This window comes from Seriola aureovittata, chromosome 1 (genome assembly GCF_021018895.1).
Source record: "Seriola aureovittata isolate HTS-2021-v1 ecotype China chromosome 1, ASM2101889v1, whole genome shotgun sequence".
Taxonomy (NCBI): domain Eukaryota; kingdom Metazoa; phylum Chordata; class Actinopteri; order Carangiformes; family Carangidae; genus Seriola; species Seriola aureovittata.
In genome coordinates, this window is record NC_079364.1 from 1,061,673 (window position 1) to 1,089,400 (window position 27,728).

Sequence of the window (27,728 nt, forward strand, 5' to 3'; positions counted from 1 at the left end):
GCTGTCCCGACTGCCGAGGCTGGCAGGCAGTGGCGACAGGGAAGGACCGGACTCACGGACCTTTTTTTGTTGGAAATACCGAGAGAACATCGGAACCTCGGACGGAAACGAAGGGAATATAAGTTTTTATTCGCGGGTTGGATTTTTCTAAACGGAACACAACCTCGCTAACGTTCAGTGTTGGCTGGAAGTTTTCGAACCGTGATGTGGTGACGCGACTTCACCGAATCGAAGGGAAGCTAACGTTAGCCGATGCGCTAACGTTACTTGATAGATTAATCATTTCAACAGAGCTTTGGAGTTTTATTTCAGGATTTTAAACCTCTTTTTAGTGTTTTCAATAATGTAAGATAAATAAGTATGAGATATTTTATCGTGTTGTCTACTTTTATACAAAATAGAGCTTATCCTTAGATAACTACCTGACGTTATCTGAGCTAAGTTAGTATATGAAACTAGCAAGCGTTAGCTACCTAGCTGGCTAGTAGCTAACGTTTAAACTGACTTCAAGCCAAAGAACTCTGCTTCAAATTAGCTAACGCTAGCAAGGCTACAACTGTTTCCACGTCACCTAACTGTATCGTCACCTGTCTACCTGTTGTGTAATGTTATTTTCGGCGAGTTGAACTTTATTTCTGAGGATGGACGTTTGTTTTGAAAAGCAAAGATAGACACTTTACTTCCAAATCCAGATATGCAATCATCGAATCACCAGCTTACTTCTTGCTAGCTTTGCTAACGTTGAGTTAGCCGGCCAAACTTGGAATACTGCCCCCTGTTCACTTTATGTGGGTTTCGCTTTGAGGCCTTTAGGAAATTATCCCTGTTTTTTTCACGGAGGATACAGTTTTAACAGCCTTAATGCTTCCCAGCCTCTGAATGGGATTTATATCTTCTGAATGACTCTAGATATTTGTGAAGCTTGACGAGGTTGTGACATACAGTTGGAGCACCTGGACTTTGTTGACATTTACTTGGCATCATAAAATAACGTGGATTTCAAAGACATTTGGAATAGCGGTATTCATCAAAGGTGAGATATAAACACATGAAAACTGGAAAAACTTTGGGTTTAAGTTAGAGTATTGAGTTAGAAGTGACCGATCATATGTGTATGTGTTGTATGTGACTGAATCATAGTGGACAACACTGATTGAACTGTATATGGACTTCATGTACTCCATTATCAAACTTAATTCTCCTTTACTAAAGATTAAAATTTGATTAGGCTGATACTTGCAAATGTAATTATCAATGCTCAAAACACATCCCTCAGTCTCTGTCTTTAAAGTCTTAAAGTTTAAAGGTCTTAAAGGTCTTGTTCTGTCATTTTTGCTTTTTGACGTATGCCATCATGTCCATGCTGCTAAGTTACACTGGACCCACCATCTGTCACTCCCTCTCATGGATGCTGAGTGACCCTCCCCCTCATAAACATTGTTGAGCCTGAGTGGCTTGACCTGGATATGGAGCGTTGGTTTTGTATTTTTCTCTTCATAAATTAGGTTAAGTTTGACTCCTTCCAACAGAAATACTGTTTAACACCAGGAACATATAATCCGTATTTGTAATTAATTAAGGATGGCAGGTTGATTTTCTTTTTTTTTGTCTGATTAATTTGTATGTAATAAGTATGGTCCAGCTTTTGGACACAGTTGCTGGAAGATACAGTTGAGTGTAGTGCACTGAACTGAACACAGTGGTTTCTGAAAGCAAATGGCTTTTGGCATATCTGGTGATGCAAAGAATAAGATGAAGGGGAAGCTCTGGCTGCCACTTATTTCCACTTGTTCCAATTTGTAAATTGTTGTTCCTTGTAGGTATGTTAAATCCAGCTCACATGATTCTTGGCTTTTTGTCTAGCAGTCTGTCTACAGGACCTAAGCCCCTTGGTGTGGAGAGTGGCTCTAATTCCCCAGAACCTTCCTGCCCTGCTGCTGGTAGATCCAGCATTACTCAACCAGCTTCACACAACACAGCTTTCTTAGCTGCCTGTGATTAATTTAAGGCTGTCTGTTCTTTTCTGAACAGTACCAATGACGGTTCACTTGACTGTTTACACTGGGCAAGTGTATCGCCATAGTATTTAACCACTAGTAAGACTGATGAGCTGATACGGCTCAATTTTCCCTTCCACTTGGTTGATAAGCTTTAAATGGCCTTGGAGGTGCATTTGTTTTATGTTTTATGTTAATTCTCTCACAGTTCTGCTTTAGAACATAGAACAATATATAGCCTATTTAGCTATATCTTTAAATTGACTGATCATTTTTGAATGCGTCATTGCAATGAGAATGAATGAAAATGTCCAAATTCTGGCCGTGGTAGACATTGAAGAATCCCAACCAATACAAGCTCAGCTCTGCTTGGACAGGTGTAATATTTTAGAGTTAAATTCATTTGTGTTGTGACTTTTACATAAACATGGATGGGCTCTTATATAAATTGCTGATGTCAGTGATAGATATCCTCTGGCTTTGACATGAGATTCTTATGCTGCCACCCAACAACAGAGTGTGAATTTAATTTTGTTCATGGTTCTCAACAATAAATAATCAAGTATCTTCATACTGACAGTTCTGTACTTTTTTTTCTCTCCTTCCTAATTCTCTTCTTCCTTCTACCGCCAAACTGTCTCTTCTCCCGCTCTCCTTTGGTCTTACTGCTCTCATGGTTGTAGATGATGTGCGAGGTGATGCCAACCATCAGCGAGGCCGAAGGGCCCGGCGGGGGAGGCGGCGGCGGTCGGCGCGGCTCTGGCTCCCCCCTGCAGTCGGACTCGGAGGGTCACTTTGAGTCGCTGATGGTGTCCATGCTGGAGGAGAGGGACCGTCTTCTGGAGACTCTGAGAGAGACTCAGGAGAATCTGGGCTTGACTCAGGGCAAACTGCACGAAGTGAGCCACGAAAGGGACTCGCTGCAGAGACAACTAAACACTGCCCTGCCACAGGTGAGTGAGAACACAGAGCTGGATGATAATGATGATGATGATGATGATGTAAGTCTGTAGTTTCAAACACTTCACTGATAAGACCGGAGAATCACGTCAAATAATACCAATACCCATAATTTTTTGTGTTTACTTGTAGCAGCTGGTTTAGTAGTTATTATTAACAGACTGAAAAAAAATGATTAAGCCTAAACAGTGCAAATAGTCTAATAAATAAAAGGCAACATGTCTCAGAACATGAACTCAGTTGCATTATGCAAGCTAAAGAATAATAAACTAAAGAATAATAGGATTTCAAGTCAGATACAGGCTGCATGCAAACTGTGACCAGTAAAATAAATATGACCTCCAGCCCTGTGTGCATTTTCAAAAAAAGAAAAATTCATGGCATGCATTGCAGATGGCGTACATTATATCAGTCTCACGCACTTGTTGTTTTGTTTTGGTGGCCTGTCAGTGGGAGGCGGGGCTACACTAGACCGCACACAGCGCTTCTCTCAGCCGCAGACGCCAGAGTATTAACCACAAGTGATGCGTTTGAAGGTGATTGGTGACGTCACGTATTTTTAATGAAAACTGGCTGATCAATCGGGGCGTCCCTATTTAACTTCCATTCCTGATAGTAATCTCATTTTACCAAAGTGGGGCCGTGTCTGATTCGTATCCGACCCGTACAGACGGACCGCTAACACGAGCCTGACCCGCGTCACTGTGTCAGCCTGAATGGGAGTGTCCTGTTAGCAGCGCTGTTAGCTCAAGTGGCAGTTTCTCTCTAGGATGACAGCTCTTACAGATCTTTGGCTCCCACAGTGCACAAAGTGATCCCAGAGTCTGGCATCATATTGTGAGTTGTATGGCTGACTGACTGCAAGGTGCAGTGGGGTGTGCACCAAGGCAAATTAGGTCCATCGTGGCACGCTGTCAGCCATTTTACTACGAGTAGAGTCCGCAACAGTAGAGCTGGATAAAATGATCATAATCATTCTCTTAGATAATCTGATGTTTGTGGATTAAAAAAACAAAAAATCAAGCTTCAAATGAGTGAAGAAGATGAAAGAAGCCATGAAGAAGAAGAAGGTCATGTTTGCAATGAGAAACTAATTTGGTTTGAAAAAAAGATGTAAAAAGTTAAAAACTGTATGTGTATATAACACAAGAACTTGAGCACTACTGTGCATGCAATTAAAATGCAATAGTTTCTGCTATTTGCATACTGTGGAGGGGATCTTGATCCCAGCCTCGACCATCTGTCTCTGTTGTATTATTGTCTCATGTTTCACCCTCCATGGTCTTAAATTTAAAACAAAGGGATCAAGTTTCCAGCTTTTAATGATGCATAAGAGGCCGGTAATCAGTTCAGCGTTGTTGTAGTTTCGGTTGAACCGACATCCAGTTTATTAAGTTAACATGGTGTTTAACTCGCACGTTATTAAATGTGGGGGGGGGGGGTGAGAGGCATGCAGAGTATGACAGATCACAATGCTGGAAGCAGAAAGGACTGTGGATTGTGAGGCTGCATGTAGAAAACAGAGCAGAGGTAGATGCAGATACAGGCTTCAACTTTCGTGGAACATCAGATGGTAAGACGTGATGTTAAACACGTCTGTGTGATGCCAGGGCTGCGTCTCTGCTGCTGTGTGTTGCACAGCCAGGAAAACTAGATCCAGAGTCAAACATCCAGACTCTGATTTGTTCAGTTGACACTTAATGTAGTGCAGAATAAATATATGGAGATAAACATGTGAAAGTAAAGCATTGCCATCACGAGCATTAACACAAGCTAGTGTGTTTATGGATGTTGAATTGATGGCGGCGTTGAAGATGAACTACATGCACCGTGTTTACATACTATGTAAAGTAAGAGTCAGAAGCCACCAGACTTTGTATACACAGCACAGTCAAACTGTTCTTATTAATTAATTCTCAAATTTTCATACATGCAATTAATAGTGAGGTTGTCAGTTTGAGGATCAATAAACAGACACATAAATGTAACCTGTTAAAAATACATAGATAATAGTAGGGCTGCACAAAAAAAATCATGATTATTTTGGCAGATACTGTGATTTCAGTTGGAATGGTTTTGGTTTTTGCATTTTCATTCTCACATCTCACAAATTTAAAAATGATGTTGATGTGATTTTTGTTGATTTGTAGGCTGTGGCGTCTCTGTAGCACCACAACACTGATGCTGCCAACAGTGGACAACACTGTCGTCACACATTTTACCTTTATCCAAAAAAAAAAAGCTCCTGTTATTTGAATATTATATTTGGTCAAATTGTGATTTCAGTTATATTTCAATTAATTGTGCAGCACTAAATAATACAAATAAAATGAATTGGTTCAATTGATCCCAGTCAGTTCGTGTGCGTGCGTGTGTGTGTGTATGTATGTATTCATGCACAACACTGCTTATACTCCAGCTGTGTTGTCAACTGATCATCTGGCGTTCCGCCAAGCCTCCTGGGATTTGTATTTAGAAGGCAAGAAAATCCAGCTGTTAAAAAAGTAGAGGCACTTTATATGGTGTAATCTGGTGTTAATACATATATGTGCAGAATTCTTTTGTTTTGTTTTATTTAAAACTCCTTTTCATTCTTACTGATTCCCCCTTCAGGTCAGATATTTAGATAACAAAAGGATCTTTATTCTGGTAAAGATAGAGGTGCATGTTTGTGTGTGGAGCAGTGACTAATGGAGAAAGGCAGAGAGAGAGTGCATGCAGTGCACAATTAACTTTTGAGTGAGCGAATATTAAACACAGGCTGCTTGTGTGGACTGTAATCTGTAGTGAGACAAGTATTAAAGCACTCGAACAAAGATGGAGAGGTGGATTTATTTTAGGGGCCACGATACAGTTAATGAAGACAGATGTTTCAAGAGTCTTCAGCCTGAATACGACCTCAGTCTGTCGTCCTCCTCCTCTTCCTCTTCTTCTTCTTTCCCTTGTTCTTTTACCTTCTCTCTCTCTCTCTCTCTCTCTCTCTCTCTCTGGTGATCCATCTTTCACACTGTTGTGGCGATAGCTATGCAGATGGCCATGCACGCTAGCTGGTATCTAAACAAACTGACACGCTGTTGTGTTGATGCACGATGTAGTCATGTCAACCAGTCCTGGAGGATAGCTATGTATGTCCTTGCAGATACGAAGCCTTTGTTTGCAATAAGCAGAGCTGAAATTGAATTTTTGTTATGGGTGCTTTGGATTCGGTTCTAATTTGCAACTGAGTTTTGTTTCCCAACCCCAACTGTAACAAAGATCTCAACTTTGAGTGTCGACTAATATAAATCTGCTACTACATCGTTAAAAAAACTTTCATTGGCTTTTCCACATATTATTTAATCTTTTTTAGCAAAATTTCCTTTTAATACATTTTGTGTGAGGTTGTCAGTATTGAAAGCTCTTATATAAAATGCTGGGTCAACATTAAAAATGTCTTGTGTTGCATGTTTTGACTTTGTATTGCTGGAATGGCCTGTTGTGTTTACTCCGACACATGTCGCTCTAGGTGTCTGTCAAGTCGTGTTTCCATCCCTTACGGAGAAGAGATTAATGAATGCATACACTCGACACACAGTTGTGCAGGGACTGTTGTCTGAGATGATGTGGCAGTGTGTCTGTGTTGGAGAGAGTTGAGGTCTTCAGGCTGGAGTAGGAAGGTAAAGGGGAGGTGAAATCTCCTCCCTTGTTCCCTCCCCCCTGGTGAGAGTACCCTTCGAGTGGAATGCACAAACATTCCTGGGCGACTCACTCACATGTCAACGGCTTTTTCAAACTGCAGTCGTGCCCTGTCGGATGGTGCTTATTTGTTCTATTTGCCTTCTATTTTTTGGTCTATGCGTTCTGTGTGCAGTCCAACTCTGATCTGACTCTCCATCAATCAAATGGCATCTTGAGGATAGTTCATTGACAACAGTTGGGTAGTCCAGTTTTAGGGCCCACATGTTGCGGTAAAGTAAATCTCAGTGCCTCTGTGTCAGCCAAGGCTTGTAATAGTTTTGCTTGAAGTGGGTATTGCTGTGTGTGTTGTTGTCTGCTGGCAGTGAACATCCAGCTGTGTTGTACAACTGCGGCGAACATTGTTTAGGCAGTAAAAGAGAAATAAGTGGTTCGGTTCGCTAAACGCTCGGTGTTGCTTCATTCACATTTTTTTCTCGCCAAGCTTGCGAACGTGGTGCCACCGCAACCACTAATTTCTTCAATCTTGTGACCAGATGACATCATCAAACATATGAAATGCCCCTTGCTCATTTTTATCCAGTTAAATTCAGTGCAAGAGAAATTAGTTAACTTTATATTTGGTGAGGGTTATTATATTAATTTAATTTAATTTAATACATGTCAATTTTTATCTGAAAATTGCATTGTTTTATCCAACATGTGAATTAAAGGTGCTATATGTAAGTTTTCGCTATTGCTAAATAGCTAACGTTAGCATTAGCAGCTGTTTACTTACCAGTCTAGAAGAAATGTTTTGAGTTCAGTATCAAACTTTGTCCTTTTAATCACCAACATCTGTCTCCAGAGGTGGAAAGAAACCCTAGTTTTGCTTCTTTTTCTCTACTGAAGTTAGCATGCTAACCAGCTAGCCCCGGCCCGTCTCATCACTTTCCGATACCGAGTCACTGTAGCTGCTCAGAGGACGTATTAAAACACCTTGTCTTGTAAACACAACGGTCGCTGAAGCTCTCAGAAAGACTGGTAAGTAAACTGCTGCTAATGCTAACGTTAGCAATGTAGCAATGGAAAAAACTTATATATAGCACCTTTAAATGAAAAGTTAAATTCATGAGACAGAGGAGCTCCACTGATATCTCACCCTCTTCACTGATAAGATTTATTACTTTATGATGTGTCAGATGAGTGAACACCTCGTGTCAGTGACGGCAGAGTCTTTGAGCTGCTGCCAGTTCTGCCAGTTTACAGCAGCTTACTGCACACCTGATACTGTAAACTAGGGAGGCTAAAACGGTCTCACTGGAAGATCAGACCACAAACAGATCTGCCTTTTAAAAAAACAAAACAAAGGGCTGTAGCTTCAGGTACCAGTGAGGCGGTGACACACAGCTATACGATAACACCAACGTATCACACTTATCTACAGGGACTGTGTGCTTGTGTTTATGTGATTTACACACTGCTGTGTCTGTAAATCCTTTTTTATTTAGATGTTAACCTTGAATGGCTGAAAATGTCCTGTTTTCCATCTGGTTTAAACTATTGTGCAAGAACAGAAACTGTTTCATGGAATAAGAAGCAAAAAGAGGAAGAAAATAGAGGTAGAGATGTCAGTGTTTGGGGGGTGGTTTGGTTAATATTTAGTGTAGTAGGCAAAAAAAATGTTAGAGAGGCAAAAGTCAAAATTCACTCTTGATGACTTGTAATTTAAAAACAGATCCATGGCTGTAATTTGGCTGGTTTTTATTGGTGATATTTGCTGGCCGTCAGACCTTTGATCATGGCGTGTTAATTGATCAACAGAAACATTTGGTGGGCATGACTATAACTGTTCTAGACTGGTTTTACCTGAGTCTTACCTGAGTGACCTTCTCAGTATCAGTTGCTGTCTCGTCTAACTATGCAAATGTTACTCGCAGCGTTCCTCAAGGATCTGTTCTTGCCTCCGTTACTGTTCTCGATCTACATCCTACAACTGGATCAAGTTTTCCACAACTACAATATTTCTTTTCATTGTTATGTTGACATACACATAGCGATTTATCCACAAATCTCGGTTACCTCACTTCCAGACAAGATCCTGGTTGTCAACTAATTTTCATGATGCTGAGAGACGGTAAAACTGCAGTAATCTTGTGTCTCTGGGTTTGCACTGTAGGAACATTTCATCAAAATCACAAAGTCAGATCTTTGTCAAATCAGGAATATCGCTAAGATTAGATTGTTTCTTTTACTCACTGATGCACAAAGTGTCGTACATGCTTCTGTCTCTAGCCATCTACATTACTGTAACTCATTATTAGCCGGGCTGCCCCAGAAATCAGTCGACCTTATACAAAGCACTGCAGCCAGAGCTCGTAGAAGAACCACAGAATATGAGCACATCGCCCCTATTCTCACCCAGAACTGATTTTAAATCTATTGCTTGTCTTTAAGGAATCAAATCCATCAGGCCGATTCTCAGTTACCTCACTGTCCTCAAAACTAGTATGTTTGTGAAACACTTTATAAACTACTACTTAAATAAAGATCATTCTTATATTTTGCTCCTTATTTTGAAGGGGCCAATTGACCGCACTGACCAAGTTTGATATTCCAGTCTGTGGCACAATGGCATGAATTGAGAGAGCACAGTGGCAAGACGGAGACAAAGGCGGGCTTGTTCCACGCAGTGACATGAAAGTGACGGAGTGCAAGTGTTGGCTTTTGCCAAATGTGAGCTGAATTAGTAACATAAAAGGAAACAGATAGAGGACGGGAGGGGAAGGCCGTGCTCCTCTGTTTAGTTTGGCCCAAAAGCAAAATGCTTTCGACTTCCTACAACCTTTTACCAAGTATCCTCCAACCCGTGTTTGGAGAAGCCGTTGCCTTCAACGAGGCGAGGATTTCTTTCAGAAAATGTTCGCTATGTCTGGAGGCTGTTGCAGTTGTAGTAAACCTCTTGTTAATGTTATCTTTGGCAAACAAGGTTTTATGTAATAGGTGATACAAGGAACTGTTTAAATTCCACATCCACTCACACTGCTCAACAAACAGAATTGATAACGACTTATTTTATGGGTCTGTAAATCCCAGTTTATTTCCATTTTGTACCAAAGTAAAATAGTATAGTCAGTTATTTCTAAATGCCGGAGCAGCACAAACTTGAGACATTAAATTGGAGGGTAGCAGGCGAGTTACACATGCAAATTGTGACGATCAAATACAAAGAAATAAGAGTAAATAGAAGCATAAAGTAATTTAGCCTTGTTGAATAAATTCACTGGGGTTAAAATAGAGCAATTAACCTCATGGAATGTCACAGAAGTCAGTCATTAACTCAACCGAACTAATTGAACCAACGAAGATAAGAGTCAGAACTTTGTCTCAACGTTTCCCTTTTCTTAAGAATTATGAGTTAGAATAATGAGAAGTTGAATTTTATTTTACAGTGAGGAAGAGAAGCTGTTACTGGTCTGTAGCTGCTCTATTACTCATCTGTTGAGCGAGACTTTTCATAGGATTAGGTCAAATATCTATCATTTCAACATAGACCTGCATAAGGGTGAGAACATGAACGGTTTCAACCAACTTCATAGAAACTTACACAAAGCAGGATCTCTGAAAGCCGGACCTGGGTCTACTGTACCACCTTGTAGCCACACCTGTTGTACACCTGTCAAATGATGATGGTACAAACCGCAGTGAGCACCTTTACATCTCATCAGCTCGTAGTCAGACTTCATAACTATTACAATGCTAACATTAAGAACATCTGTAGACGCTCACTCAAAGCCTCACCGCAATCGGCTTCTTTTTTTCTTTTTCTTTTTTTACAAACAGGAAGTGCGTTTGCAGTAACAGAACCTCACTGTGGCTTTCAGGTCTGTGGGTTCTTGGTGAAAATACAGGAGGTGAGAACGCTGACAAATCACAGAAACTATCACGGTGTTTGTTGCAGATTAGTCATACGTGATTTATTCTTTAAGATAATTATTTTTCCTGTTCATAGACAATAACTGGAGCCAGCGTTGACACAGAGTCAGAATCTGTGAAACCTTTTACCTGCGTCTCCTCTAGTTTAAGCAGATACTGCTCTGGGTTCTCATCATGACAAGTTATGAAAGAGAATGGACAGATTACGATACTGTTGTTCGTGCAGTGAAAAGAAACCACACAGGTAGCTGCCTCTAATGAATAAAGCATCATGGAGGATTAGGATTCTCTGTACAATGATTGAGGCATGTGTAAGTGGGGACAGCACAGGACGCATTAAGAACAGTCAGACAGTGTAGTGTGATGTCACGTTTTGATGGAAGTGAGTCGAGGAGAAGAGGAGGTGCGACCCAGCGTTCGTCAGCTCCTCCTGTTAGATTGACTTTTTCTCTCTGCCCCTGTGTGTGTGTGTGTTAGAGCGGCAGGCTACGCAGCTCTGAATAGAAGCCATTGTGGTACCTAATTAGTTTTTGACGGTGAGTCCTCCTCCAGGAGAACAGATGCCCTCTGCGCAGTGTCAGATTTCAGCACACGCTATAAGCTTTTAAGAACGGCTAAAGTCATTATGTAGGAGGGAGGCCTATTGGTTCCGATCTCAGCTCCTGATGCAGCGCAGACTGACGATGAAGAAGAGATTATTCATCTGTCGCCATGATGTGATGTGTTGACACATTTTTGAGAATCCACGAACAGTACTTGTACTTTTTTTTTTTTTTTTTTTAAACAAAATGTGGAGTAAATTAGTTAACTAGTGTTATTAAAATTAGCTTGAAGCAGCTGCAGTCAAACAGGATCCCATTGTGCCAACAGAGAGGAACCTCACTGTTTCAGATGCCTCAACTTGCCCCAAGTGTGAACACCGATATATTTTACTTTTTATTGTCACGTAGTATGTTCAGAATCAGAATCAGGTTTATCTGTCACTGACATGACGAGATACCAAACTCCACAGATCAGGATACAGGTCACTTTAAAAAACAAAACAAAAACATCAAAAGACATGTTAGACACAAAACACATTATTCATGTGACATTAAAACATAAAAACAAGCTAAGAGAGCAGCATTAAAACTACAGTTTGTCAAGGTTACTTATCTAGAAGAAGCATTGCATTAATATCCTTGAATTTCATTATGACTACATCCTCCAAAATCCAAAAGTTTTTTTATTACAAAAACTGACTATTAAATAACGATGAACCAGATTTATTCAAATATTTCTTCCCTGCTAAACAAACACAGTAGCACTAAAAAGGACAGACATAGAAACATAAACATAAAATAGATTATACATTACTACAAGGTGAAATACCACTTCAGTACAAAGAATACAATGAACCACATTTAAGATTTAAGAATTTGTAAGTTAAATTTCTCCTTTTGAAATAAATTTTGCTTCAAGAATCTGTTGAATTCGAATGAGAATATTTTTCATGCTATAATTTATGCAAAATACATTCTAAAGAGGTAAAAAATGTAATTGTTGAGACATTACACATTAATGCCACCTGCTCGTCCCTGTGCAGATTTCTTAGTTCTATTATAATACAGACACAAAGGTGCTGGGATGTCCTTCAGTCTACAGCTGAACGCCGAGTACAGTTATCCCTGAAAAGCTTTTGTGTGTTCTCTGTGTTTTGGTGCGCTGTTCCTTTAATAGGTTGGCACACATATTCATGTACCCCCCCCCCCCTTAATCCCCTCCCCTGTTCTAAGGCTTACAGAGCAGCTCAGTCCACTTCTAACCAGCATGTCGCTCATCTACTGAGCCAGACACCAGTTTCCCTGCTGCAGGGAGAAATGGGATCAGGCTTGAATTCCAGTGGCTGCGTTCACATGTATAAAAGACTCATATTTTATATTCACGTGTGGGGATTAAATTCTTAAATTTAGATCTTCAACAATTAGTCAGTTAATTGATTAGTTGATTATTTGTTTTAGTCATTTTTCATGCAGAAAAATGTAAAAGACCAAGAAATCTTCATGTTTTCTGTTTTTCTGCTTCATGTGCGATGTTATAAATAAATAGAATAATATTGAAATTATTCAAAACAATAAATAAAAGGCGTTTTTTCATGTTTGAGATCCATTTCTGGACTGTACTGGAGTTGTTGGGGCTCAGGTGCTTCGGAGTGGACTGTACGAACTTGCATGGGCCAAGATCTCGAAATACATTTCCTTGTAGGTGTCTGTGCTTTGTATGCCATTATTCCCTTTTTATGCCTGATTACACCTGCTGAGTGTAAGTCCATGATCCTTCTGGGGTTTTTATCTTATTTTATATTTTAATATATACCATTCATCTATTTAATTTTGGAAAGTGTGGAGAATGTGTTCTGTGTTGAGTGAGGTGTGTATTCCTGCTCTTGTCTTTCATTTGTAAATTTTTGATCCTCAAAAATGTAATAAATAAAAGCCAATGGATCAATTGGTTTGATAGCCACTGAGCCCTGTGCGGGTGTTTCTCTATGGTTAGATTTTCCTAGACTCAAGTTACTTAACTGCACTTCCATTATGTGAGTTTACAACCAGGCACCAAACTCTCCCACTTTTCTGTGTGTGTAAATGATGAGTTTAGGAACATTAGGGGAAAACTGGAGGTTTCATAAACGGTGGAGAGAGCCTCAGAGAGATCTTAAGGTTGCTGTACAAGTCAACCTCAGCGTCTGCTCTGGAATGTAGGAAGTAAGCCACTCTGTAATTACCCCTGGGCCCGCCTCTTACGGTCTGTCATTGGCTCGCAGAGAGTGGAGACCTCGGTCTGAGCCAATAGCAGACTTCCCCCTGTCTTGCTCCTTTAGCGGGGCTGAATCTGTGCCAGTCGCTGGAAAAGCTCAGAGGCTGGAGTGAAGGGAAGGGAGAATAGTTGTGGTAGTGACTGAAAAGAACGATCAGTTCCAGAAGCCACCCACCCCCCCACACACCACCACCACCTCCACCCTCCCCAGCCCCTGCACACTCACACATCTCCCACCCTCTGAAACGTAGCAAGAAGGCCTCACCACTCAGGGTGCCTGCTACAGGGCAAAAAATCAGGATGGCACATTCTTTAGGTCCAACCATGCATGTAATTCCTAAAAGCAGTGTGTGTGTGTGTGTGTGTGTGTGTGTGTGTGTGTGTGTGTGTGTGTGTGTGTGTGTGTGTGTGTGTGTGTGTGTGTGTGTGTGTGTGTGTGTGTGTGTGTGTTTGAAGAGAACCAGAGCAAGACGTGAGAGTAATGTGAGGTTCATCAGGACAAGTCTGTTCACTAAGACGCTGTATGTCGTATGATGTCTCTCTGATGAGGTTCCGCCATCTTTCTTTTGTCTTCGTCCCGTGTTAATGTCTGTCGTCGTCGTCTTCCTGGTCGAGTCTCTACTGTACGTGATTAACTCTCAGAAAGTAAGACAGAAGATTCTCAGCTGGAACATTACAGCTGCTAGAAAAGCACAAAGGAGTTAAGGTGACTCGCACAGGACAGACAGGAAGTGGTTGTTGTCTCCACCTCCATTATTTCAGATGTAAACACGACCTTAGTGTTGTAGGTGTGGTAGACTGCAGTGGCAAAGGAGAGGAAGATGATAGTTGAACTGCGGTTCATAGGTTAACAGTGATATAACTTTACTGGTACTTCTACATTACAGAACATTTTCTGATCTGATCTTGACCAATAAACAATTTTAATGATGTTAGTTTGTTAAACTTGATTTATTTATCATATCATGTTGCTGAAAATGTCCCTTATTTGACGCCCTCCAACGCACTCTAGAGCCGCTTTTCAATTGGTCAAAAAACTAGCTAAGACCCTCCAACATTTTGTCGGCAATGGAAAGGTAACAATCAGCATTCACACCTGGGTCAAAGAACTCCTCAGTAGACGCAGGTATTTATCGGCTCTGGCTCCGATCAGTATTGATGTAAACACAACGCCCGGGTGGACTTGCTAATTTTCACCCTTTCTCCTGCTGTAGCTGCTGTAAACACACCTGTCACCTGTCCCGCACGGTGCCGTTAAACCAGAAACAGCCCTGAAATAAGTTTCAAAAACACAGTCACCGATCGAAGCGTCTCACACAGAGGCTCCGACACTTTCACAGGATCAACAGCCTGAGGATGAGACGTGACAGATCTGTCTCACCAGTGGAGGATGAGATTAGAGAAGGTGAACAGCAGCAACCTGTAGTATATGTTACTTTATTATTATTATTATTATCACAAATTTTATTTTTGTTATTTGCACGACTCTAATACAAACATCATCACAACACAGGCCTGAACTAAAGGAAAGTAATACAAAAAATAAAAATGAAAGATGAAACAAAGAAATAAGGAACCAAATTACAAATCAATAAATAAATAGAACAAACAAAAATTCATTAAGCAGTCTATCTTTACTTTATCAAAACATAATTACCACGACTGTTACCCTGGAGCTTCTTCATCCAATGTGGCATTTCCTCTTCGGACGACATCACTTACATCTCTGGGCAAGTCATCCATCAGAGGCCTGATATCTATAACGCTGTCGTCGTTTCCTCTTAATCTCACGTGAAAAACCCTTAAAATATCCTTTTACCACTGAGTTACAGTAGGAGGTTTTTCATGAATCCAGTTAAATATTTTGTTATTTTTTTATTCCTGTTTTGTTGTTTTCCTGGAGGCAACCTGAGGCGTTGGAGTCGACAGTCTAGAACATGCATCTACTTCTATGAACTGACATGAGATTGCTCCAGTGGCCTCCACATTACCAAAAATTTTCTTTTTTTTCTCAAGCGTCCAGCGTCTTACAAAAAAAACCGAAACAAAACGGAGCTTTAGTAAGTAGCAGTTACATGTTACTGTATTTGTCCTTTTCTATTCTAGGAATTCGCTGCACTAACAAAGGAGGTGAACGTGTGCCGGGAGCAGCTTCTGGAGAAGGAGGAGGAGATCGCAGAGCTGAAGGCTGAGAGAAACAACACACGGGTTGGTAGAAAACATCTCTCTCTCACACACACACACACACACACACACACACACACACACACACACACTGAATTATTCCCTATCAAACAAACATTTCGCATTCTTCACCATCCACCAGTGAAGGTCACTGTCTGGTCGGCCTGTGTACTCCTGTGTTTCTGTTTTGCGTATAGATGGTTGTCATAACACTGGCTGACAGATCAGTTTCTATCCTCTCACGCTAACCATCGTCACACGTTACTGCTGCTCTGCAAATTGCTCACTCATCAAAATATTTCAACCACTGACAATAAATTTCATTGCAGACAGCTGTGTGTGCTGAGAAAGACCAGTGTGTTATTCATCAGTACTGTCACCTGTTTACTCTCACACACTTAACTCCTGTGTGGAAAGACTTTTCGCTTTTCATACGTGAGACCTGAGACGGTCGAAGAGGTAAAAAGGAAAAGACGCTGTAGACCGAAACAGAAACCGAGATAGTCTCCAGAAAGTCCTTTATACCAAATGGAAGTTTTGCATATATTTGGAAAGTTACGTCTATTAACACAAAACATCAGAGAGTAGGTCGTCATATCACTCCGAGGGTCTGTGCAATATTTGGTGCTAGTCGGCCACTAGGGGGCGCCACAAAGATTACTAGTTTATATCTCGTAATTGACTGAATGGATTCGTACGAAATTTGGTTTCAATCGTCATTATTCAGTCGCTGCATAAAATTAAAGTTCAAATAAATCATCCATACGTCCCACAGAGCTGAAATTTGTTCTGGTTATCCACTGAATTGTGACAGATGTTTGCGATGTTTGCCTCGTTGCAACCTTTGGTCAATGAAGAAGTCTGTCACTCTATATTTTTTTTAAATATGCAAATCAGTTAACATCAATATATCTGTGGGTATTTTTGTAAATGCTTCTTTTTTTTCTTTCTGCAAAAATGGCACATTCACAAACCTGAAAACAGCTGAATCTCCTGATATAGGCCACGCCCATTTCAGGCTTTTTTTTTTTTTTTTGTGAAATCAGGAAATATGCTAAACCTATTTTTTCGAACCCCTCCAAGGCCGCAAGTCTAATCTGCATGAAACTTTGCAGATATAATCTACAGACACTCATGGTCAAAAGTTTTCAGACGACTATCATTCCTCCAAGAAATGTGCACGTTACAATGAAACAACTTCCTGCAGCTACCGGTCAAAAAATCACCTTTGTTTACACAAAACTTGGGAGAGAAGTTTGTCATATTACTCTGAGGGTCTGTGCATAATTTGACTCATAGTGGCCACTAGTGGGCGACACAATCTTGAGGGGCTTGAACCCCGTTGATAACTTCTTGCAGGTCTAGTTTTATTATTGTATTTATTGTTTGTGAGCTACAATGATGTGTTTTAACCAACCCGTGAAACTAAAGGCAAATTTCCACGTCTTATTATCTTATTATCACATATTATCTCAAACCTGTCCCAATTTCATCTTCACCTGTTGCCTGTATTGTGGTAGGATAGATCTTACTGTCTGTCATCTAACTGACAAGCAGGTATCAACTGTAAAGTTAGATAACAGATAGTGCACATTTGTTTACTTTGGAACAAGAGGAGAAATGAGCCGATGAGTTTCTAAACACCAGTAACACTGTGTGTTGTGTGTGCAGCTCCTGTTGGAGCACTTGGAGTGCTTAGTGTCTCGCCACGAGCGCAGCCTGAGGATGACGGTGGTGAAGAGGCAGGCTCAGTCTCCAGCAGGCGTCTCAAGTGAAGTGGAGGTCCTCAAAGCCCTTAAGTCACTTTTCGAACACCACAAAGCCCTCGACGAGAAGGTACGACTGTGTGATTGATCTGAGTCATAGAATCATATGTGTTAAAATATATTTGCTGAGGTTTGTGTTGTTGTGTGGGTTTATTTATATTTGTTCCACGTGGTTTCTAGGTGAGAGAAAGACTACGTGTTGCCTTGGAAAGATGCAGCGGGTTGGAGGAGCAGCTCACCATCTCGCACAAAGAAGTAAGTAAACATAACTTCTAATCAACTCCAACCTCCAACTCATCACCAAGACCATATTTCCAAGTTTCCAAGTTGTCAAAATAAGTATAAACAAACAACCTTTTATACGTCCACACGACGTTTTCGTTTTCGTTTTCGTTTTAAAACGTTTTAAAATCGCCTCCCGTCCACACAACTCCAGAGTTTTCGAGCCTGGAAAACAGAGACTTCCAGAAACTCTGCTGGACTTGTTTTATTTTGAAAACTCTGGGGTTGTGTTGTGTGGTGTTGCAGCTAACCAACTGCAGAGAAGACAACGTACTTCCTGTTTACACCGGCTCGCGCATGCTCAGTGTAAGGATGGTCATGTATGTGTGTGTTTTCAGGTGTGAGGGAGGGAGATCGTTTCGAATGAAAACGTAGTCGACGTAGATGAAGGAATATTTTCTGACTTTAAATCACCTACAATGTTTAAAATGTTTTCTCCTCAGATTTTATCTTTAACACCCAGATCAACATTTACCAATTCAACCACAGAAAAAACACATACAGTAAACAGCTGGTTCCCACCATTGCATGTCACTGCTGTCTGGTAATTTGTTGAAGTATTGTTACTCGACTGGTGTTTGTGCGTCATTGGGTTTCATGTACCGAGGTGCCTTTATCATTTAATTCCCTTCATTCAAATAGGCTTCATTCAAAGATGTTTTCATTTTTAAACCTGCAGGTCAACAGCTCAAAAAAACCTTTGTATCGTTGAGCTTCACAGAAATGAAACGTGAAGATGTTTTAGTTCGTTTTTTCAACACATTTGGTAAATTTAATCACAGTAACTGATGACACACACGATTTCAGGTTGTGAAAGTCAGCTGTTGTCAGATTGTGAGACCTTTTAAGGAACATCCAGTTGAAAACAGACGTGATGTGTTGTGAAAGCACCTAAAGTTATTTTATTAGAAATCATTGCGGCCGTTTAGTGCATGTGAGCTGCTGAAAGACGCCTCTCTTCTCCTCTGCTGAATATTAACACACAGTGGAAGAAAGGGAGATTCGCGGCTCTCAAGTCCACACGCGTGCACATGCATGCAAAGGGAGGAAGAGTCTCGAGTCCACTGTGTATTGAATGGGATTAAGATTGACAAAAGGCCCAGGGGATCTTGTGGAAGTGTCCTAGATTTCCTCTCTGCTTCATGCTACAGTCATCTTTTGTTCCTGGGAATCAGCCTGGGACCACACACACACACACACACACACACCAGCACACACACACACCAGCACACACACACACACACCAGCACACACACACACACACACACACCACACACACACACACCAGCACACACACACACACACACACCAGCACACACACACACACACACACCAGCACACACACACACACACACCAGCACACACACACACCAGCACACACACACACACACACCAGCACACACACACACACACACCAGCACACACACACACACACACCAGCACACACACACACACACACACACCAGCACACACACACACCAGCACACACACACACACACACACACCAGCACACACACACACACACCAGCACACACACACACACACACCAGCACACACACACACACCAGCACACACACACACACACACACCAGCACACACACACCAGCACACACACACACACACACACCAGCACACACACACACCAGCACACACACACTAGGGTTGTCACGATACCAAATTTCTGTTTTGATACCGATACCAATACGTATTTCGATACTTTTCGATACTTTTTGTAAAAAATATTTCATTATATTATGTATTGCCTTAATGGGTTATTTAAATATTTAAAGAATGTAATTTAATTTTTAAAAATATATTTTTTAATGTATTTATTAACCATGGACATGTTTTAGCTCTCTGTATGCAGGCTACTGTAGGTTTATTACTGGGCTGGGAGGGGCTTTGTACTTCTTTCATTGACATTACAGTGCAGTGAACAGGTGAACAACATTATCACCTGTCGTTCTTGACTGAAGTCTCGGAACAAGTCCGCATGGTTGTCCTTTAAATGTTTCGACAGATTTGAAGTGTTGGCTCCTTCTGCGAGACACACTTTGTAGCACCGCTTGCACTGCGGTGCCTCTGGGTTCAGTGGCTCGCCTTTATCGTTCGGTTTGAACCCGAAATATTTCCACACCGAACTTCGGGCTCCATTTTGACCACAAGTTCGGGCTTTTCTGCAGCTGCCATCTCTATCTACTGTATTTTCTTCAACCCGCTCCGTCTGTCAAAGACGCGACCTTTCGTTTCTCTCTCCTCCTCAGTCTAAACATGCGAGTGCGCGTGGGACGCGGCTTACATCCTCTCGGGCAACTACGTCACACTCGCTGGCCTCGCTGTGCTTAAAGAGACAGGCTCCAATTTACCAATTCATTTGCATTCAATAAAATGAAATAAAAGTACCGTTTGTTTTTAAATGCCGGTATAGTACCGTTTTCAAAACTCTAGTATCGCGGTACTATACTGGTACCGGTATACCGTGCAACCCTAACACACACACCAGCACACACAAACACACACACACCAGCACACACACACACCAGCACACACACACACCAGCACACACACACACACACACACACACACACACCAGCACACACACACACCAGCACACACACACACACACACCAGCACACACACACACACACCAGCACACACACACACACACACACACACACACACACACACACACCAGCACACACACACACACACACACACACCAGCACACACACACACCAGCACACATAAAAATCAACCACTTGCTACTCTGCTTTTATTAGTAACCTTCCCTCCTCAGGCGAGGCAGCTTTTTGCTGTTTTGTTTTTCTTTGGTTTGGCCATTTGGCGCGGGGACATAGTGTTGGTCTATGTAGTGTATTCATGAGAGTTTGCAACCAGAACAGTCGTGGTTTGAGCTCACACACACACACACACACACACACACACACACACACACAGACACACACAGAAGTCATCACAAATGATTAAAAAATAGCAGCAGACCTGTTTACCGCCCTTTGGTTTGGCGGTTAACCAGAATTGTTTAGATGGTTATCACCAGTAAATGAACGAGTCGATCGACAGAGTGTTAACGGAGCGGTGTTCTCTCTAGTTGGCATACCTCAGGGAGCAGAGCAGCCTGAAGAGAGGGCTGGCAGATGGAACCAGCGAAGTCAACCACAACTCTGAAAACACACCGAGCACTAATGGCAAGGTGAGGTTACTCAACAGCATGTGTGTGTGGAAGCCAAGTGGAAGCCACATGTGTCACAAGTGTCTACCATCTGTTCAGTTAATTAAATTAAGTCATAACTAATTACATTAATTCAGGATATATATGGTATAATTTACTGTAATAGATATTTTTAAAGACCTTAAATCTGATGGAAACAAAACAACAAGAACTTTAAACAAATGAAAATAAGCCTTAGTTCTACAGGTTGATAATACATGCATTAGCACATTTCTGTCCTGGCATGCACTGATTAACTGTGCAATGTGATCTACACACATGCACAGACAAGATGCAAAGGTGGGCTGGTGGAAACAGTCCAGGTTCCTGCTGACAGCGTGTCATATCATAACGTCATATCACAGTAATATTTTTTAAATCTCCCCATAAACCTAAAAGCATGTAGCGTACATGTCTCATTTCATTTCAGGTATGTTTTATTGAGCCAGAAAAAATCACACATACAGTGAATTGTTGTATCAGTGCTCGTTTTAACAATTAAATGAATATACATTGTATGTATAAGGATTGTCCTTGAGATTTGAACATTATCCAAGGTGAACAAGTGAAAGAGAAATGAAATAAAAAAACAAATAAATTAATACAGTAATAATTTAATATTTACATTAGGTGAAATTTGAAAAATAAATGTGCACGTGCTAAAAAATAAATAAGGGAGAAAAGATTTGCATACAGTCTCTAACGGAGCGATTTGACCCTCAGTAAAATCATTTTGCTGCGTGATAAAACACTGACAGAGAAACAGAGAGTTCATCAGGTCAAAGTGAGAAATATCTATAAATGAGTTATTGGCATTTATTCCCATGATGCTCCTCTGTGCACGCAGACAGGTGTGTGAGTGAGTTACTATGGTTACCGCGACGCCCTGTGTCTGTTGCTCTGCAACTTTGTGATTATTAAATAAAAAGTTTTTAGGCTGGTTTGTCTTTAGAAAAATCAAGGATGTTATTGTACGTCATTACTGAAACGTAGTGAACTAATTTTACATTTTTGATTAACATAATCAAAGAAGAGGAAGAAGAAGAAGCCTCAGAGCCTCCTTCATGAAGAAACAATCAATTTATGATTGATGGTGACACCGATGTCGTCTCTGCCAGTGTCATTGATAAAGGAAGAACGTTGAATATCCTAATTTGCCATTTTGATACCATGTTCTGCCAAAAGAAAAGGTGCAACCAGTGAAAAAGTTAGTCTGGAGCCCTGTAAAATAATAGTATAACTAATGAAATAATAATCAAACTAATAAAATAATAATCAAACTAATAAAATAATAATAAATAATACTAATAAAACTGTGACATCAGGTCTGAGTGGTTGAGGAACAGCAGGTGTAGCGTGAATGTGACTCTCTCTTTGTTTAATGGCGGTTTGTGCTGTTGTTTAACTGAAATGAGTTCTGTGAATCTAAAACGGTTCGTTCACCCACAGCGCTCCTCGGACGGTTCACTGAGTCAGGAGGAGGAGTCGGGACCTGGGTTCGGGAAGGTCGGCGAGCTCCAGGAAGTGGTGGACCGTCAGATGGCCGATCTGGGCCAGATGAAGGAGCGCATGGCCGCCATGGCGTCACGCATCAATGAGCTGGAGGAGGACCTCGACACGGCCAGAAAGGACCTCATCAAGTCTGAAGACATGAACACGCGGCTACAGAGAGACCTGAGAGAGGTGGGGAGGGCGGGAACTGTTTGTAACACACAGTAAAAGCTTTAGGATTTTTTAGATTAATTTGTTTAAACAATTCCTTCATATAAAACAGATGTTTACTTTTCTTCAGTTATTATTATGAGTCTTTCTCTTCCATATGAAGATGCAAAGTTCAGTGTGTGTGTGTGTGTGTGTGTGTGTGTGTGTGTGTGTGTGTGTGTGTGTGTGTGTGTGTGTGTGTGTGTGTGTGTGTGTGCGTGCGTGCGTGTGCGCGTGTGCGTGTGTGTGTGTGTATAGTCGGTGGCTCAGAAGGAAGATATGGAGGAGAGGATCACCACCCTGGAAAAGCGCTACCTGGCAGCTCAGCGGGAGGCCACCTCCGTCCATGACCTTAACGACAAGCTGGAGAACGAAGTGGCCAACAAGGACTCCCTCTTCAGACAAGTAGGCCCCATAAAAAAATAAGAAATCCCCATGAGTGTGATTGGTGTTTCCGTCTCCTCGTTGTCTGCCAGCAGGAATCGCCTGCAGTTTCTCTTTGGCAGTTTTCAGACTCCTGCTAATGAATTCCCTCTGTATTCACACACTGAGCAGCGCAGCGGGCTCTGAATGGGAAGCCTCGCAGACACTGGCTTGTCTCTTTACATGTACTCGCTGAGATGGAGATGTCTCTCTTCTCTTTTTGTCTGTCTTTGTGTCGTCATGAATGCTCTCTTCCTCACTTCCTTCCCTCCCTGCCCTGACCCGTCCCCACCGCCTGTCTCACTTTGTCTCCCTCTTTCTCTCCCGCCACTCTCTGCACCTTGTGGAACTGAAAGCAAAAAACCCAGAGGCGAGGACGACGCACAGACGAGTCTCCAACATGTTGGCTAATGACTTTGCTTTTGGTTGGTTTGTTGCAGACCGAGGACAGAAACCGGCAGCTCCAGGAGAAGCTGGAGCTGGCTGAGCAGAAGCTGCAGCAGACCATCCGCAAGGCAGAGACTCTGCCTGAGGTGGAGGCTGAGCTGGCTCAGAGGGTGGCTGCCCTCACCAAGGTATCAGCACCTGTTCACGTTTCCATTCAGACATTCAACTTGGTGGATTTAGGATTTTATAATAGCCTTGAAAAGTCGACATTAAAATGTTGAGTCATCAGAGGTTTTTTTAAAATCCTGAACCTTGATATGTGAATATGAACCGACTAAAACTCCCATTACTTCCAACTACGTTCTACACATTATACAATCAGGGCTATTAGATCAGTTCCTTTACAGTGAAACAGCGAGGAGCTCCCAGAGGAAGCCACTGGGGAAGCCATTGTTTATGTTGCTCCAAATATCCACAGGGAACTATTTTTAGAGACTCAGCCTGTGTTTTTATCCATTTATAGTTTGAGCCTTTGTCTTGGACGACGCAGCTGCTGAACTTACATCTCGGCGCCTTTATTAGCAGCTCAACTTTCACTTTTTGAGGTTTTCCTTTGTCTAGGAAAAAATAACAAAATCTAATCAATATTCTGGATGTAACAGTGATTCCTTGAACTAAATGAAGGCAGGGTTTAAGAAAAACTGAGCTTGTTAAAGAAATTTAGGCAAAAATTTGATAAAAATTCAATAACAGCTTTAAAAGTTTAACAGGAATGTGTTTCAAACAGTTTATATTTATACAATAATATTAAATTATGACACTATTATTACATTTGGTTTGTGGTACTAAACTCAACTTTTTATCGAGACGTAATGACATTGGATGGATAGAATCAACATTATAACTAGCTAGTTAAGTTAATTAACTCAAATGAAACTAACCGGCCGTGTCATGATGGACGTCCACTGTTTAACTCGTTTAACTTGTTCTCATCTGAGTCTTTTGTGTTGCGATGTCACATGCTGATTTAGATATTGTAGCATTTAGAAAATACCCAAACTGTACATAAAGTTTACATTTTCTTTAGTAAAATATCTTTTAGAAGTGATTACATTTCAGACCGTGTCTTTTTGCCCCCTCTCTTTCAGTCTCACATCCCATCTGAGCTGTTTCCTCCATGCACTTTTAATGATCCTGACCCTTAATCCACACAGTTGTGATATAAAACATGGCAGAGAGACAGACTTAGAGATGCCTTGGTGTGTTTAATATCACCTCCATGCAGTTTCCAAGGCATCCACATAACTGACCCGGTCTTGTTTCCACCCTCTTCTACTTGAGCATATTGTTCCTCCTCTCACCCAGCATGATGTCTGTCTGTCCTCCTGCTCCGACAACCATCATTAAACTGTTGTTCCATTTTTGAATGTGTGTCTGTTTTCTCCCTCTAGCCACTGTGTTTAATCGTGTTCATGTTAAACCAACACTGTATTCTCTCCTCTGTCTGTCTGTCTATCTGCATGTCTGTCTGTCTGTCTGTCTGTCTGTCTCTCTGTGGTCTCCATGCTGCTCCTTCCACCTCCCTGTCAAACCCCCTAGTGTGTTCTGTGTGGCTCTAAAGGCTCTAAGACTCAGAAGAAGGTAGACCAGCTTTATTCACAGAGATAGACCTGTCCGCTCAGAAACTGGGAAACTCCAGCTCTGTTTCTGAACTTAACCAGAGCAACAGGAAGTAGTGGCGCTGTTTACGTTTCCAGAACTACTGAAGAAATAAAAATCTGATCTGCGTTCTTTAAAATAGCAAAGAAATCCAATTATTTCCACTGAATTTCAATCAGGGGTGGACAGTAACAAAGTACTTTTACTTTGAAGCTGAGCTTTTTAGTCAAAGGAATGAATTATTATTTTATTTTGAAAATGTGATGTGAGAAAAACCAATCACAGCCGACTCCTCCACTGTCAGCCATGTTTGAACCTGTCAGTGTCTGAACGATGGAGACGTGAGATGAAGATGAGGCAGAAGATTCTTCACCAGAGAGTCTGATCTGAAGTCTGTGTTTGAAGGTTTAGAAATAAAGAAAGATTCATTTAGTTTGAAATATTTGCTGCGTTTACCACGACCAGACTTCATCACTGACTAAAATAATTTGCCACCCAACTTGAGAAAGCACGTTGAGATATGTTAACGTTTATTTAATTCCAGATAAACTTTTCAGTTTAAAGTAGTTGTTGTTTTTATGCTTTGTGAGTCATTAGGTTCTGTAAATGTGGAACAATACAACAACAAGAATGTTGAATACTTCAGTGTTTTTCTCCAGTACTTAATCTAAAGTAAAACACTGAGGGAACAACTTGTACTGGAGTAATATTTGAGGATCTATACTGTGACTCCAGTAATGGAGCTGTGTACTTTGTCCACCTCTGATTTCAGTGGTATTTCATCCTGTCCGTGTGAAGTGCCTGGTTAAGCGCAGTGCCAGACTAGATGTTAAAGTGGTAGTATGTTATGAAGCCTGATACCTGGTCCTGACCCGGCCTCCTCAGTCTGCTTGTGTGTTCTGCTGTAGGTTCTGGTGAGCTGTGTTGATCAGTACTTCATGCCGCTGCCTCTCCTTCTTTTTCTCAAACACATGATAAAATAAAAAATGTTTGGTGTCTAACACAAACAGGAAGCACCAGCTGATTTGCTCAAAGCCCGTTAGAGCTACTAGAAAACTGGAACAGGAAGTGTCGCAGACAGATGTTTACCACTCCATTGGTTCTGACATGAAAACGAGCCAATAGACTGATAATATCTGCTGCGCACACATTATGTTTCTCAACATATCTAATTGCAGATGAAATATGGGATTAAATGTTTTTTGAGTCAGTAATCCACATAAACACGTCTGTAGTCGAATATAGAATCTGGATGAATTTCCCTGTTCTGTGGTAGAGGTGCATTGTGGGACGTACCGGCTGCTTTTTTGTTTTTGTTTTGGTGGGTTGTGCTACTTTGCTCTCCTCTCCTGAAACAGATGATTTTACATCCGTATTCTGTAGATACCATATGTACCGGGCTGTTGGTGGGGTTTACTCCAGCTTGATTTGCAGGACCTGGTTTACCCAGACCTTTCCTGAGCCAGGTCCTTCTCCAGGATGGTTGATCAGACACTGTGGAGGGGAGATCAAAGCAGGCCTAGCTTTAGAGACACTCTCATTAGCTCACATACAAGATAAATAAAAGAAAAGATAAAGGTTTTTGTGTCATTGTTCCTTATTTTCAGGCAGAGGAGCGTCACGGTAATGTGGAGGAGAGGCTGAGGCAGCTGGAGACTCAGCTGGAGGAGAAGAACCAGGAACTGCTCAGGGTGAGAAAGAGGAAGAGCGGGAATCTGCTGCTGTTACAGTGGACCGAGCGCTCACAGTTTTACTGCTACTGATAGTCTTCAGCGACGTCCACACGACTATGTTTTCATTTTAAAACTAAAACGATCTCCGTCCATTTTATCAACTCGTGAACTCACGAGTTTGGGCTCAACAGTTCCTTTAACCATCTATCAGCGTTCACTTTCCTGCTCCGGACAATCTGACCAATCAGAGGAGGGAACGTTCCCACCTGGTTTGTGATGATGTATTTTGATTCACTTGAATTTTTCTCTGTGTGAAAACAAACTGAACCTACATGCTTACAAACTCATCAACTGAATCGGAGCAGAGCAAACGAACTGTAGGTGTGAAAACACCCTAAAGCACAATCCCAGAGTTTTCAAAATAAAACACAACCCCAGAGTTTTCAAAATAAAACACAACCCCAGAGTTTACAAAATAAAACACAACCCCAGAGTTTACAAAATAAATCAGGTGCAGCAGAGTTTCCAAAATTCTCAGTGTTAGGTGTTTCGTAAACTCTGGACTCAGGACGGCAGGAGCAAACGTGACAAAAGAGATCGATTTAAAACTAAAGCGTAGCCGTGTGGACGCAGCCTTAACACCTGCTTTCTTTTGAAATGCTCTTGTTCTGCTCACGTAGGCGCGACAGCGGGAGAAGATGAACGAGGAGCACAACAAGCGTCTGTCTGAGACGGTGGACAAGCTCCTGTCAGAGTCCAACGAGAGACTCCAGCTCCACCTCAAAGAGAGGATGTCTGCGCTGGAGGACAAGGTGATTCACTGGTGCAGCGACGGTTTACAGGTGGAATCTAGGACCTCGTTCTAAAGTCGGCGTGACGAGGACGCTGTGCTCTTCACCTTATAAGTATTTGCTGTTGTCCGCTGCGGGCGACATGGTCTGTCACGGTGGAGGGTTAGAAGCTCAGGTAATGTTTATTTCCCGGTGTGTCAGCTTGTGTCTGTCTCTCCTCAGAACGCCCTGATTAGAGAACTGGACCACACCAAGAAGCTGATCGAGGAGTCCCACCACGAGAAGGT

At 41.6% G+C, this 27,728-nt stretch overlaps 1 protein-coding gene across 11 annotated transcripts in view; it reads left to right on the top strand.

Annotated features, from left to right (window-relative positions):
• Nucleotides 1-10: 10 nt before the first annotated feature.
• The window catches only part of ppfia1 (PTPRF interacting protein alpha 1), a 44,275-nt gene continuing 16,557 nt past the window's right edge, over nucleotides 11-27,728 (top strand). For 6 of the 11 annotated variants that reach the window (XM_056373066.1, XM_056373076.1, XM_056373058.1 and 3 more), the window contains exons 1-12: nucleotides 11-1,033; nucleotides 2,681-2,950; nucleotides 15,450-15,551; nucleotides 17,199-17,363; nucleotides 17,474-17,548; nucleotides 20,688-20,789; nucleotides 22,257-22,490; nucleotides 22,767-22,913; nucleotides 23,372-23,506; nucleotides 26,585-26,668; nucleotides 27,331-27,462; nucleotides 27,664-27,726. In XM_056373066.1, coding sequence (XP_056229041.1) covers nucleotides 2,681-2,950; nucleotides 15,450-15,551; nucleotides 17,199-17,363; nucleotides 17,474-17,548; nucleotides 20,688-20,789; nucleotides 22,257-22,490; nucleotides 22,767-22,913; nucleotides 23,372-23,506; nucleotides 26,585-26,668; nucleotides 27,331-27,462; nucleotides 27,664-27,726 — 1,509 coding nt within the window. In that variant the 5' untranslated portion in view covers nucleotides 11-1,033. The remainder of the gene's footprint in view (nucleotides 1,034-2,680; nucleotides 2,951-15,449; nucleotides 15,552-17,198; nucleotides 17,364-17,473; nucleotides 17,549-20,687; nucleotides 20,790-22,256; nucleotides 22,491-22,766; nucleotides 22,914-23,371; nucleotides 23,507-26,584; nucleotides 26,669-27,330; nucleotides 27,463-27,663; nucleotides 27,727-27,728) is intronic. The other 5 variants (XM_056373107.1, XM_056373094.1, XM_056373109.1 and 2 more) reach the window with 1 other exon arrangement.